General features: G+C 43.2%; 1 protein-coding gene across 2 annotated transcripts in view; it reads right to left on the reverse strand.

Annotated features, from left to right (window-relative positions):
- Positions 1-620: 620 nt before the first annotated feature.
- The window catches only part of LOC146258443 (calcium-independent phospholipase A2-gamma-like), a 33,730-nt gene continuing 18,853 nt past the window's right edge, over positions 621-15,497 (reverse strand). For both annotated transcript variants that reach the window (XM_084671207.1, XM_084671206.1), the window contains exons 9-10: positions 4,011-4,206; positions 621-2,647 (exon numbers count right to left, since the gene is read on the reverse strand). In XM_084671207.1, coding sequence (XP_084527333.1) covers positions 2,367-2,647; positions 4,011-4,206 — 477 coding nt within the window. In that variant the 3' untranslated portion in view covers positions 621-2,366. The remainder of the gene's footprint in view (positions 2,648-4,010; positions 4,207-15,497) is intronic.

Here is a 15,497-nt window from a genome sequence, read left to right on the forward strand (position 1 = left end):
TTTGTTCAACGAATTTAAATATTAGGCCTATACAAGGCCGGAATTCCACACCGACACAAAAAATGCAATCTGAACCGAAATTAGAAATTCCAGTATCTGTAATATTGCATGGCTGCTTAATCCGTAACGCCTAATGATTTCGTGTTCACTCAACTGAAAAAAAAGCAAAAATCCTTTCAGATCGTCTCCGTCTTCCTCGGATTACTGTTGTCATTAACCCAGTAGGCACATGCGAGGGAACCAGCGGGCATACACGTGTACACCTGCTTTTAAGAAGCGCAAAATGTTCACCGCAAAATAGAGGCGCACTTTCACGGGCGGTTTTTGCACATACCGCGCAATTCATAATTAGGCGCACTTTACGCACCCCCTCCCATCTCCCGTGAATGTATGTGCATGACACAGAAAAGCGCAATATGCCATTTTCAGTTCCCGCGACAGGCAGTCTGCGCTTTGACCTCAGTGCGGCATGTTTGTACATACCTCGCCATGCTTTTACGCGCAAGGTGCGAAACAAATACGCCTGAAGTGGGCGCAAAAGCGTTAGTATATGAGGCCCACTGTGAATTTGCACAATGGCATATCCTTCCACAACACATAACCCCCTTTCATTACAAAACTGAGTACATTGTATTTTTATTTTATTTGAACAGCCAAGGTGAGTTTCTGCAGTCAGTCAGGTTCAAGGGTGCTTTGGAACAAGCTTTACCAACTGTACTTTAAAACATGACAAAAAGGATTTCCTGTTGGTGTTCTTAAAATGAAGCAATTACTATTAAAATACACTGGTGCTCCAAAGATAACCATCCCCATAAGAAAACGTCTATAGAGTCAGGGTGGTTGAGAGATGGATCTTAATTACATCCACACACGCTTCTTATTTGGGGATCAATAGGAGAATGCAGGATTAAACATATCTGGTCAATGTCAGTGCCTATTTACCTTGTTTCCCTCCGGAGTGATAAAGACATCATTATCACAGAAGCTGCATAGGAATCGACCTAAATTGACAGTTGAAACTGGCCTCTGTGTTTCTTAAAGCTAAGACATCATTGGCTAAACCACTACAGTAACAGCCACTAAGGAGCATTAGCAGTAAGCAGTGTTGTACATACAAGCCCTTCTGTCGAATCTGCATAATTCATACAACACATAGTGTAGCAGGATTTCAGAAACATCACTGCCAGGTAAAGTAGGACAAGAGGTATTCAATACAAGAATTTGGCATCCACAACACCTTGGAGATTGATTGCAATGTGCTAATGACTTGCAGTTTATCAATTAAATCACTCGTGCAAAGAAGCAATTAACATCGAAAAACATAAATAGAATATCTGTTTGAACTATATTTCACTACTACAGCATCGCAATAATTTGTTGTTGTCATTCAAGAGTGTCTTCAGTGTCTTTGCACTACGTATCTACTCTTGGAATCTACACATAGTTAAATATTGAATCTAAAGCAGTCATAAAACAGTGAATCAGCTTTCTCAATGTTGTGCATGAGCAGCTACGTGCATGAGATGCCCACATCAGTGGCTACACTTTTTCTTAATACCATTTATACATAATAATCTATACATTATATTCACAAAAAGGACACCCTGACGTACCTATAAGAGCATCATTAATACAACCACCGAAGTAAAAGATCACTAGCTACATCGGTGTGAATAGTGCAAGTCCTAGAAATGTCAAATGACCAGTCTGTCCGAATTTGAGCCATGTTGCAAGTTTCTGAAACACACATGCACATACGTACGTCTATATACTTGACAAGCTAGTGACCTTCCACTGTTACAGTATTTTGGTTGGTGCCAGCTTGGACTCGAGTGAAGGTGAGATGATTTCTACAGTATATTGAATCAGACGTATGATTGAGAGAAACATATTCACACTAGATATTATCACTTATTGTTAAAGGAAAATAAAAAGGTTAAAAATCATTATTTGGCAAACCCCACATTCCAGATGTCAAAATTCACTGTACTTCAGCTACTATAGGTTTTGTTACATTATCTACTCTGGTTTAGAGTATAATAAGCTTCTGTTGGGTATAGTTAACTTTACCTGGAATATGCATCCTTCGAATGGAGAATTCTCCCCTTAGTGCAGACAGAAAAGCATTTTAACACAGCCATTAAAAAGTCCTAACATGCCTTTTAACAATAGTAACCTTTGTGTCAAAGTTGTTAAGCTGAATGAATCAGAGGTCAGGGATGTGAGGTAAGATTTACCTGTCCACTCTTCAACATCTAACTAAAACCCATTCTCCGCACTCCAGCGGTGTATTTTATTTCCATATACTTTCGAAATGTATTACCACAAATGTGAGGTACTGTGCAGCATGAGAGCTTGAGTTGTGTTCAGAGCTTGGAGGAGGAGAAAGAGGACATCCCATCGTACATGTCTGCCTTGAGCTTCAGCCACTCTGCCAGCCTCTGGGCGGGGCTCTTCTCCTGGGTGAGGATACGGGCTGCCTTCTGCAGCTTCTCCTCGTTCCTTTCCAGGTAGCGCATGCCCTCAGCCTGCAGCAGGTTGAACTTCTCGTGGCGTCTCTCGTCCAGGGCGATTTCCTCGTTCATGTAGGGGTTGAAGCGGTAGTAGGTGTTGGGAGGGAGAAGGGCGTCCAGCATGGTGTGAACCTCTGTGACAGGAGAGGAAAGTGTCAAATGTCATTGAATGTATTCTCTTAGTAGTCAGGGGGGATTTGAACCTGTGACCTTTTGGTCTGTAGGCAAATGCTATACCACTGAACTGAAGCCCACCTTCCAGAGGTTATAAATCGGAACACACACAGAGACCAACACATACATAGGGTCTTTACACATGGTGCAGACATGGGTAAGTAGTCTGAATAAATAAGGGAGAAAGTCACGAGGGGACGCTTAGTCAAAACATTTCTGTCAGCACATTGACAGGATTGCATGTTTTCAGAAGGCTAAAATTTGGGGGTGAGGATGTGTGATTGCCATAAGCAGGGTCATACAGAGTGCAGGAGTCTGGCTGTTGTTCCAGTTATCCAGTCATGGACGTGTTATAGGAGCGTGTCTGGAGAGGTGAAAACACACTCAGGCTGATGATAATAAGACTGATACGCCTGGAGGAAGCTGTTAGGCAACAGCAGATGTTGGCGTCAGTGTTCCCACAGAAAACCCAGGGAGTTGAGTCTTAGTTCAGGAGCTAAAACATGGACTCCATTATAAGCACCCACCCGGCTGAACAAAGCTCTTTGCTAAGCAACGTATCTGGAGTCTGAAAGTCTACACTTTCACCTTCTACAGGCTAGCTAATCATCAAATCAACTTTCACAACACTAGGTCTAACAATCGGTTCGGAACAATTTGTTTGAGGGAAATGAGATGAGTGCGAAACGAGTCTTCCACACAGCCCTGAATGACTTCAACGTTCATTGTAAATCAACCGTCTAGTTCAAACAAACACACATAATCTCCCTTATCTCTCTTCACACCAGTACAGACAGAGCTCCACTGAAACACGCACACACGCACACACAGACACACACACACACGCAAACTGAGGGGGTGATAATGCAAATGGATGCAGGGGCGGAAGGCATTAAGAAAGGAGGAATCTGGGCTGTGAGAGTGTTAATCTGCCGTGTATAAATAGCGGATCCCGATTGGATAGCGGGGGAGTTTAATCCCAAACTCTGGAGAACCTGACTGGGAACAGCACCACACATCTGGGTCATGGCTACAGGGAGGGATGGGGATAAATTTAGGACATGCACAGGTCCCCAACCGTGACCTGTGTGCTTGTGCAGATAAGGAACCGGCAGAGGCTACAGTCCTGCAGGATCACACAGTGATTCATGCTTGTACCACCGAGGAAACATGCAGCATAATCTCTAGCCCGATAAATACACAGTGATAAGAATGTTGCCCTTCAACATTAATATCAAAGAACATCGGGGGAGGAAAGCGTCTCAGTGGCATGTAGAAGGAGGTGGCGCATGTGAGAGGACGTTCCTGGCGGCACTCTCTCACCCTCCGTGTCTGTGGCACTGCTGATGACGTTGGAGATCTTGGTTTTGAGGCTGGTGCTGGTGGCGCTGTTCTTGCTCGCGGTCTCGTAGCGGCCTGTGCCCAGGGACACCACACACTGCACCGGCGTGTTGGGCCACAGGCACTTACATTCATGAATGGCCAACGCTGTGGGGTTGTTGATGAGCAGACCACCGTCCTGTAGACAGACAGAGAGAGAGAAGGGGGGGGGGAGAGGAAAGGGGGAGAAGTAGAGAGAGAGAGAGAGAGGGGGGGGGGAGAGAGAGGGGAGGAGAGAGAAAAAGAGAGCAAGAGAGACAAAGAGCCGGTTATTTGGCTTGACAGTTTCAAAGAAATATTTCAAATAATCCTTGGAGCAAAACGTTTCTTTTCAGAATTAATTTGGTTGATGGACTTAGTAAATAGAAAAAGGCAGAGTGGCAACACATCGAGTAATTAAGAAAAGAAGAACATGGCAAGAACCATGTGAGCAGATCAATGTAAAGTTGTCGCACAGCGTCTCTCGCTAATGCAAAGAACACAGCTACATTGTTGTTTTCCTCACGCTCCTGTCTTGACTGGCTTTGATATCGAGCAACCACCCAAGAGCAATTTGGTGTGGATCCATAGTCAACGCAGGAAGATGGGGGAGAGAGTGGAGAGGCTGGAGGGTGAGGTGTTGAATAGACATAAGGCTGGGGAGGGGCCATGTGCCGGGGGGGCTGGCTGGCTTGCTGCAGGATCAAACACACAGGGGCCAGTGCTCATTAGAAGGCCAGGCTGGGGGGTGGAAACTGAGGGGCCTCGGGTGTCTGGGGAAAGCGTGTAGGTGCGTGTGTGTACGTGTGTGTGTGTCTATACATGCAAGAGCGTCTGTAGTTGTGTGTGCTAGGGAGTAGGAGGGGCAATTGGGTCTTCAGGGGGGCTCGTTCCTATCCTCTCATCCCAATCCAGTAGCAGAGTGGCATAATGAGAGAGCTCCCTGTACGATGTCAAGCCGCACACAATCATGGGGAACGCACAGAGAGCGCCTATAGGACGCACGACTGTTAATCATCCAGGGAGCTGGACTGAGAAATTGTGTCAGCGCCTCAAGCTCCAAAAAATATATAAGAATAAGAGGGAATTGGATATGGGAGCATGATTGAGGCCACGGCGCGTAGCATTAGCCCTTTGGAGGGAGACGCATTGACACTGGCCACTGAACGAGCCGGGGGATCTTTGCCCGAGTCCTCCAAAAGGAAAGTCTGAACAGCATTGACACTGCAGAAAATGCGACACAGCCGGACTATCCCAGAAAAAATGAAGGTGGCCTGAGCCAACAGATCTAAGTGACAGAGGGGGGAACTTTATTACTTTTTTTTTCCTTTGTCCTTGTCGAGCACAGACTTTCCAAAATCCCTTTTGAGTCAGTTGTATAGAGGGCATTCACAGGATTAGAAACAAGAGGCCCCTGATGATAACGTATGAATCTTTTAGAAGCTGAGATATCGCTCAAGACAAGCGTCTGTTTTTCAGACTCATGACTGAGTGCCCTTGTCTGAGACTGACAAATGGTTTAAAGGAGGAGGAAAGTGCGACCCCAAATGCAGAAATGTGAGAAAGGAAATAAAGCTGCAGCCAGTGGCCCCCAGCTGGAAACAACACAGATCGGCGCTTTCCTCCACCCTCCCTCCACTGTAGCTCCATTATCCACACTCTGTGGCCATTATGGCAACAGTTTAAGATCCAGTTGTGTATTCTTTCCTCTGGATAATCAGGAGCCAGTTTTGAGGAATTAATAGCATGTCCATAACACTTGTCTCAGATGGAGACAAGGCTGGAACTTGTCTCAACGTCAGTGCACCTGCCAGGGCTGCAGAGCTAATGACACTCCCAGAGTTGTGAAGCCTTGTCTGTTTGAAGACACTGAAGGGACTTCATGGTGCTTTTGGAAGGCTAGTGGAGTTTTGTGCACTGTAGTCTTTCTTGGCAAAATCAATTATTCAGGAACTCATTTGCATCCATCATCTGTGTCAACTGCTGTCTAGAACAAACGTGCTTCCATGAGGAGCCGGGTCACGGCTCCACCATTCGGAGACCCACTGGCAGAGTACGACCGCGCTGATGCCATCGCTGGGCCGGGGGTCTTAAAGGCCACTTTTCATCTGAGATCCATACTTGGAGGGCTGCCACACTCTCACAAGCGTTTCTTCAGGCTAGGGGGGAGGTTAAAGTTAGAAACAATGATCTTCTTAGGGGCAAACTGTGCAAGTGAGCTCTGCAAACAAAAAGCCCTGAGTCAAGCTGTCCATCAAACACTCAGCATGACAGGGGTCAGAGTTCACTTCCCTTCATGGGGATTAAGAGCTGTAATGTTGCTCTCTCTTAGCGCCTGGGTCCCATGGCCAGAGAGTAGAGCCTCCCAGAGGTCGAAAAGTCGTCGCAAGGGTGCAACTCTCTTTTGAGATGGTTTGACACCGGTTTAACCCCAGTGCCTTTTGGGAGATCCAAAAGTTGGGGGATTTTATATCCCAATCATATCCTAAGTGATGGTAGTGTTAGGCAGGGCCGCTCTGCTAAATGCTCTTGTATGCTGGCCTTGACTTTCACACAGCTACCTCAGGGGTTTCTTGTTCTTGTGATGTTGGCTCTCTCCTCCAGGCAGTAATGGTTGTTTCACCAATATGGCCTGGCTGAACCAGATTCCCACTAATTAGGCTTCAAGTTACACCTATGGGACCATGTTTCACTCCTTAACAACCCCAGGAAATTAAACTGAATTATGTATCCCCTTGCCCCCCCCCACCCCCGTACTTCGTGCCTGCTATACGTTCCAGATAATAACTTCTAACTACTGTACATGACGAACAACTGAAATTAAGATGAGCACAATTTAAGGGAAGCTTAGTTGCTCCTTTAAAATGATTCAGTTGTTGTTAAGTTTCAATCTATTGTTCCACTTTAAGCCTTCTTAGAGGGAGGGGGAGCTGCAATTGAAATGGGGAAAGGGTGCTATCATTGAGATCAGGGAAAAATTCATTTCACGGCTCAGTGTATGTCAGCTCTTATTAACATGACAGAAACGTCCTTCTCACCATGGGCGTCTCTCCCTATACCATGCTTCCTTACTGACTGCCTTGGGTGAAGGCTGCAAAGACAAAATGGAGAACACAGGAAGACAATGTTCGTATGACAGGGTATTGACTGTTATTAGCTGTATGGTCAATGGGAGAAGGAAAACTCTCTGACAAGGCTCTCCTTCCAAGCCAAAACCAGAACAGTGCCATGATTAAACACCAAAGCCCAAGGCCATGAGGTATGTCTGTGAACATTGCTTCTTTGGGGAAGAGGTTACTTAAGTCACCGGCCATCTGATGATAAACAGCCTGTCACAATGGCAGCACTGTTTTTTTGAGACCATCATTCAGAGCAGCATACAGGGGGATATTCGAATCTGTGATCTCTTAGTCAGAAGCTCTGCCCGTCATTCAGCAGTCATATCAGGCTGACTGTGAGGGCACACCATCATGTGTACAAAGCCATGTCTACCATATGTTTACCGATTCAATAAAAGGTGTTTACAGACACATATAACCTTCCTCGCTACATCATTCTTTGTGTAATCTGGTATCTTAATCGGTCCATTAAATAAATCAATTGTCCAGATTGAGTCCAATCCAGGGAATGGTTCCTCCATGATTCCCACCATGGAAGAGCCAGACAGTGTCTTAGTGTGATAAGAAGCCACAACTAGGAGTGGCCAGGTCAGAGGTCTCCATGCCACATTATCCAATTACGCCAACGGCCTTTCCCCTGTGACCTTTGACCCTGCGAGCCTGGAAAGGTTGTAACAAGGTTCAAGTTGTCTTCACAGGCTCAAATAGAGGAGGTCCCAGCTGTGAACGACAAAAAAAGAGATTGGCATCTATGCCCTCAGGCCGGAAAAAGCAATTGAGGTCCATTGCTCGCCACCAACATCCCTAGACACACACAGAATCATCTTTGCCGGCTGTGACCCATGAGATTGGGGTGTCTGACGGTGCTTGAGAACATACAAATGGGTGTGGCTTCCTTCTACTATATTTGTTGACTGAAATCTGTCCAGGTATTAACATGTTTATTTGCCTACCCAGTTTAAGAAAAGTACATTTCCAGTGTACATAAGGCAAACAGACGGGAAAGCTGTTGTTTCCCAGGTGAGCTTAGCAGAAGAGGATGATCACACAAACAAATGGATGAACTGAAGTATGCAACTGAGGGCTTTTCTTTAAAGCTGCCTGTTTCGTGTGGGGGTCCGAGCTAGGAAATCTTCTAGTGGGTTACTGCAGTGAGAGGCCTTTTAGGTGCAGTGAGTTTGTGCTCGGGTCGGCAACACTGTTAAGGGGGGGTTCCAATAGAAGGGGGGGGGGTCAGGCAAGCTTTTACACCGCAGTACGTTAGTCAATGTAATCAGTGGACTGGCCTAATCCCTAAAGAAGTGTGCCAGCGCAATCAAGTGTGTGTGTGTGTTTATGTGCGTAAGAAAGAATAGTGATGGGAAGGAGCAAAAGGACTAAAGTGTGTGTGTGTGTAAATCTGTGTGGATAATTGTGTGCGAGTACCACACAAGGGGGACAGTAATAGCCTGGGTCTGTATGGGAATGGAGGGGAGAGCTGGGGCAGGACTGAAAAGACTTCTCTTTTTCTGCAGGCTCAGCTCTAACAGCTTAACACAGGAGGAGCTGGCCACGGTGAGGAAGCAGGTTGAGCTGAACCAACAGCCCTCCTTAGTTCCCTCCTCCCTGCTTCATCAGGGCAGCACTGCATTAACATGTCAAAGTGCGCCCCCTGTGTTCAAAGACAAACACAGAGAAACATGAAGGTTGTCAAAGTCGGCTAAATTAGTTCAAATTCAAGTATTTTATTGTCAGATGCGCAGACCAGCACAGGGTCAGACTGGGCACTGAAATTCTTAAGACAAGACAACGCAAAGCAACCTGGCCTAACATGACATATAAGTACTCAGTAGGGCTGTCCCCAACTAAGATTTTCTTTGGTCAACTGAACACTTCTGAAAATCGACTACTCTAAATTTTAATTTTAAAGTTTTTTGCTATAAATGTAACAATGTTTTTCATCAAACCATATTGTGTGATGTTTTACCTCACTGTTTTAAGAGATAATCTGAAAGAAATACATACGTAAGGGTGATTGGATGACACCAGTCATGTTGTCACTGAATGCCAATATAATAACAAATGCCTGAGTGTTTGCATGCATTAGTGAATTTTTGGTTTTCAAATAGGACATCATTTGACGTCGAACTATGGAATATAAACCGTTGTTGGCAGAGTCTGCATTCAACACAGGGCTGGGCGATATTTTTGTTATTGATTTATCGAAGTAATGACTTCCCTCAATAAAGATATGGTAACATAAATTCATTTTCAATAATGTTGATAGAGAAATAATTAGGAACAGCAGTCCATTAATTTCTGTGATGCTGCAGGAAGTTAGGGAGAAATGGTGCCCTATGTTCATTAAAATATACTAAGCACCTTGAGTGGAGTAGCTAATGTTAACTGCGGGAAATGTGTCTTATTGCCGAAAACAGTGGCAGCGATAGCCATGGCGAAGGAGCAACTTCCAATGAAGAAATTATTGATAAAAAGGGTTCGTCTTCTTCAGTTATTTGGCTTTTTGAAATCCGACAAAGAGCAGAGCAATGTTCGGTGCAAATTGTGTAGTAAACAAACTGTTGGCTACCAAGTCTGGTAATAAGACAAACAATCGACTGAGTGGGGACAACCCTAGTACTCAGAACAAGTTTACACCTATGACAAGTTAACATATAATATAATAAACCTCCAAAATATACAAAATAATAAATAATAGAGTATACTAAACCTACATACACGCTTAATATCCTATACTAACCTTATAACCTATACTAACCTAGAGACAAGTACCGTATTTTTCTGAAATAAAACCGCAGTTTATAAACCGATTTTACATGTTTCTTGTGGTGGTGCGGTTTATATTTCGATGCGGCTTATGGAACCTTTTTATAACAAAACAACAGTAGAAACACTTTTTTTGGTGAATGCTATTTACCCCGTTAAGTAGAGGAGTAGCGTCGCACACACTGTAAAATGTTACCAGGATTTGACAATATTTAACTGCAATATTTCACAATAAATCATTTTATTATATGGCAACAACGTACAAGCTTTCGGATTGGCTAATGGGTAGTCATGCCAGACGCATATTGCCCTCCTCAGCGGTCAATAGGACATTTCAGCCTGACGTCACAACAACAAATATCTTACTTCCGGGTGGATAACGTCGATCTTGGCTAGCGATCGTTAACCTTAACACGCCATTGAAGCCAACAGGATTTTCCATGTCATTTAACCACAAACACGTTTTATGATAATTATGATTATAACACATTTCATGATTATGCTTGTGAACTGAAGAACGAGACGTTCCTGATGTCGTTGCTGTTGATATTGTTAGCGAATAACGGTATATTGTAACGGTGTATCAAATTTGTATACAGTGACTGAGATCGCTAGCTACAGTACTGCTGTAGCTACAATATCCAACTTGACGATTAAAGATTTTTTGGACTGCGTGAGCTTTCTAGCTATCTGTCTGGACACAATAATTTTCCTTCGGGGGTTAATTAAGTACCTATCTATCTTATTGACTATGGAAACTTTATCATTGTAATTATGAGCAGTTTTGAGGATTTGTGGGTCGATGAGCAAGCAGAGTTAACAGTAGAAAGGTAAATGTTGGATAAAGCAAACAATAAGATTTCTTATCAGTTAAATACTGAGTGTTTCATATAGTAGGTATATGTCTGTATATAGCATATATATATTATTTTCATATAGTTCAAGTCTTTTATTGTCCGATGCACATAAGACAACGCAAGCACCTGGCATTTACATAGGCCTAACATAAGGACACAGAACATAAATTACATCTATACTAAGCTTAAATAAGTAAACCTCCTAAATATACATATATCTATAAATAATACAATACAAATTACTGTAAATACTGTGTTTACTGTAAATACTGTTTGTACTGTACTTACGGCAAATACTGTGTTTAGTGTGTGTGTATACTGTACAAATTACTGTAAATAATGAAATATTTGTATTTTGCTTTCATGGCCATTTTATAATAGTGTTTGGCCCAGCTAAATTTTAGCTGCTTTCTCCCCATGAGGAATGAAGGCATGACCAGTGTGGCACCACATTTAGCCAATTATTCAACAATCAAAAAAACCATGTCTGCCATAACCTGATCTCCTGAATTGATGTAAGTCAGACTGTGCACTGATCTCCTTGTCTGATATTTTTCCTCCCCACATCTTGGAAACAAATGATATTGAGCCATAGGGCTTGATACCTATTAGAGCCTTGAGTGTGTTATGATGTTTTTAGTTTGACCTGAGGTCTAGGCCCTAGGCCTGAAATTGAATGGCCAGTAAATGAAAAACTCCAGCCAGATCACGCCACTGTGTGTGGTTTGTTTATTTACATCAACTGGACTAGTAACTCTCACGCTAGCAAGCTTGCGCGATATGCTACCCAACGTTATGCTACCCAACAGCAACCCAACAAAAACGTTTTATAAATGATCTGTGAGGAAATGTCTTCCTTAAATCCGGTCATGAGTGGTTGGTTGCCAGCCTGTCCATTGGTACCGTTAGATGCAGCGAGACCGCCCGGTAAACGTAGACTATAGGCTATTATAGCTGGATCTGTGCTAACGTTATCCACAGGTTCGTTGGGTCGATTGCGATTTAACAGTAGCAAAACGGAAAAAGCCTTATCCTTTACATGCCTGTGTACATTTGACATTACAACCCCAAACACAACAAGACTTCGGCATGACGTTAATCTTTTCGATCTAATCTTTTAAATAAACTACTATAAACTACAATGCTATGCTACCAACTGCTGTTGACAGGATGACAGTTATCCACCCGGAAGTGTCTTGGCAACCTTGGTTTACAAACATTCTGATTAGGTCCGTATTGCCCTCTGACGTCATCTTCAAAATGAGCAACGAGCTTTCCTATCCAGATGATGCTGAAAAGATTTGTCATCGAAAGTGAGGATGAAGACTATACTCTTTTAATCACTTGTGTCGTTATTTTGTGTTGAAAATAAAACCAATTTAGCAGAACCATGTTGTCCGCTTTCTAGCAAAAGTAATTAGTTGCTAGGCAACACATGAAACAGCTTGAGAAGACTTGAGAGCTAGCTACAATTAGCCTAGAGGTACCATTTATTTTCGTTTACAAAATGAAAAGAAGCTAAAAATGCCATATAATAAACTACTTACTAACCTCGACCGTTCGGTCATGCCGGAAAATATCAAACTGAGGCTGGAACGTATACGTGATACGGCAAAGCCTAGGTTTGATATTTCCCGGCATGACCTCACTCTCGGTTAGTAAGTAGTTAGTATTATAACTTTACAGGCTTTAACTGCAATAATCCCAATATCATGTTGTAATGTAGAATTTACTGTGAAATCAATGTAGACACAGTAAGTTACTGTGAATGAAACAATACTGGGATTTCACAGCATTTTGTTGGGTTATTTCACAGTAAAATACTATTTTCAAATCATCCTTTGAGATAACCACTACATTACTGTAAAACTTGAACTAGTTTTGAGGTGGAAATGACGTCATTTTTCGCGCTTTCCCGACCGTTTCTCTTTTCCACCATTTCACCTCGGCGCTGCCTGCCAGGATCGTGACTTTTGCTCTGTAACGGTAAACTATCTGCAGGCATCCAATTTAGTTGCTAGCAATCTCTGTGCGTACTTATGTTTTACTTGTGCAGTTAATACCGTACTTCACTGATTTAAATAATCAAATCCAGTAGCGTTAAATCCGTCATGATTGCAAACATTTTCGTCTAGTTTGATGGCTAGCTAAGTCTCACACGGTCGATGCTTCAGCTACAGTAGGGTTGCTGGCGTCAGTGAAATAGGAACAGAGTATGTTGCCTCAGCTAAAGATTCGTAGCAAGTACTGTTCAAATTATACATACAAATTTGTAGGTTTTTGCCAGCTCCAAATTTAGGATGAGCTATTAGCTAACTCTGCTGGGGGTCCGCGCGAATGCTATTTTATAGCTAAGTATTGACTTTGGAGTGAACTAGCTAGTGTTGCACAGTAAACCTGTACTTAAGAGAGACACTCTCACATAGCTTCAGTGTCCCTGTGCATACATAGGAGACAATCACTGCAAAAGAGCTGCAGTTCCGGTGCAGACAGGAGAACCTAGCAGAACGCCATCTCTGTAGCACTCCATCCAGTCCAGAACCCGGGGTCCTGAAGTCTCGACTCTTACGATACTCAAACGATGCGATGTTAATATACCTCTCTGATCTAACGAGTCTGGCTAACTGTCGTGACCTCTCAGGTGGACTATGGCTGCGATGGAGAGCTGGAGAGATGGTTGTTCTGCTAGCTTCTCCTGTCTCAGCACAGGAACTGCAGATCTTTTGCAGTGATCGTTAATGAGCCTAATGACGAATCATGGTCAGTAGGGAGGACAATAGAACGCGTCATTTTTGGCCAAGGCTAACCAACTGTCAAATACTGTGGAACGCCGGTAGAAGACGCATTGAATCGAATGCTAAGTTAGCCTAAATGTAGCTAAGAACGCCACTGAGAAATCTGGCACCGGAATTTTAAGGTCTACGTCCTTTTCTTAGCTCTTTAACTAGCGACTACTATCGAGATATTAAAAACAAACATGCCAGTTAACATGTAGACACTTACCCCTTAATGCTATCAAATGTTGGTTGCTATACATATTGAGAAAGTGTATGAAAATAATGTTTATAGTTTTTGGTGCTTTGGCTACCTTTCATAGAAGGTCGGCACCACCGGGAGACATATCTTAAATGAAAGAGTAGGTTGTTTTCTTCAAAATAAGGTATATTTAGTCAATTTTAAAACATATACATTTAGAGAAAAATCAAGTTGAAGACATGTTGATGAAAATCCCATAGGAATGCATTGAAATCTGAACGTTCTATTGAGAAAAAGGTTGGTTTTTCCCGCATGTCGGCACCACCCTGACACTTCCTGAAAAGCAAGCTTACGTATAAAGACGTCAACAGACAAATTTTAAAGAAAATCGAAAGACATACATTTTGTGTTTTGGCTCCCTGAATGAGTCTTTCTGCAACCTATGACGTCAGACCCTGCTGTGCCTCAGAAACTCCCGCGCTATTTAGTGTTATAACTTTACAGGCTTTAACTGCAATAATCCTAGTATCATGTTGTAATGTAGAATTTACTGTGAAATCAATGTATACCCAGTAAGTTACTGTGAATGAAACGATACTGGGATTTCACAGCATTTTGTTGGGTTATTTCACAGTAAAATACAATTTTCAAATCATCCTTTGAGATAACCCACTACATTACTGTAAAACTTGAACTAGTTTTGAGGTGGAAATGACGTCATTTTTCGCGCTTTCCAGACCGTTTCTCTTTTCCACCATTTCACCTCGGCGCTGCCTGCCAGGATCGTGACTTTTGCTCTGTAACGGTAAACTATCTGCAGGCATCCAATTTAGTTGCTAGCAATCTCTGTGCGTACTTATGTTTTACTTGTGCAGTTAATACCGTACTTCACTGATTTAAATAATCAAATCCAGTAGCGTTAAATCCGTCATGATTGCAAACATTTTCGTCTAGTTTGATGGCTAGCTAAGTCTCACACGGTCGATGCTTCAGCTACAGTAGGGTTGCTGGCGTCAGTGAAATAGGAACAGAGTATGTTGCCTCAGCTAAAGATTCGTAGCAAGTACTGTTCAAATTATACATACAAATTTGTAGGTTTTTGCCAGCTCCAAATTTAGGATGAGCTATTAGCTAACTCTGCTGGGGGTCCGCGCGAATGCTATTTTATAGCTAAGTATTGACTTTGGAGTGAACTAGCTAGTGTTGCACAGTAAACCTGTACTTAAGAGAGACACTCTCACATAGCTTCAGTGTCCCTGTGCATACATAGGAGACAATCACTGCAAAAGAGCTGCAGTTCCGGTGCAGACAGGAGAACCTAGCAGAACGCCATCTCTGTAGCACTCCATCCAGTCCAGAACCCGGGGTCCTGAAGTCTCGACTCTTACGATACTCAAACGATGCGATGTTAATATACCTCTCTGATCTAACGAGTCTGGCTAACTGTCGTGACCTCTCAGGTGGGCTATGGCTGCGATGGAGAGCTGGAGAGATGGTTGTTCTGCTAGCTTCTCCTGTCTCAGCACAGGAACTGCAGATCTTTTGCAGTGATCGTTAATGAGCCTAATGACGAATCATGGTCAGTAGGGAGGACAATAGAACGCGTCATTTTTGGCCAAGGCTAACCAACTGTCAAATACTGTGGAACGCCGGTAGAAGACGCATTGAATCGAATGCTAAGTTAGCCTAAATGTAGCTAAGAACGCCACTGAGAAATCTGGCACCGGAATTTT

This window comes from Hypomesus nipponensis, chromosome 14 (genome assembly GCF_054491055.1).
Source record: "Hypomesus nipponensis isolate SF chromosome 14, ASM5449105v1, whole genome shotgun sequence".
Lineage (NCBI taxonomy): Eukaryota > Metazoa > Chordata > Actinopteri > Osmeriformes > Osmeridae > Hypomesus > Hypomesus nipponensis.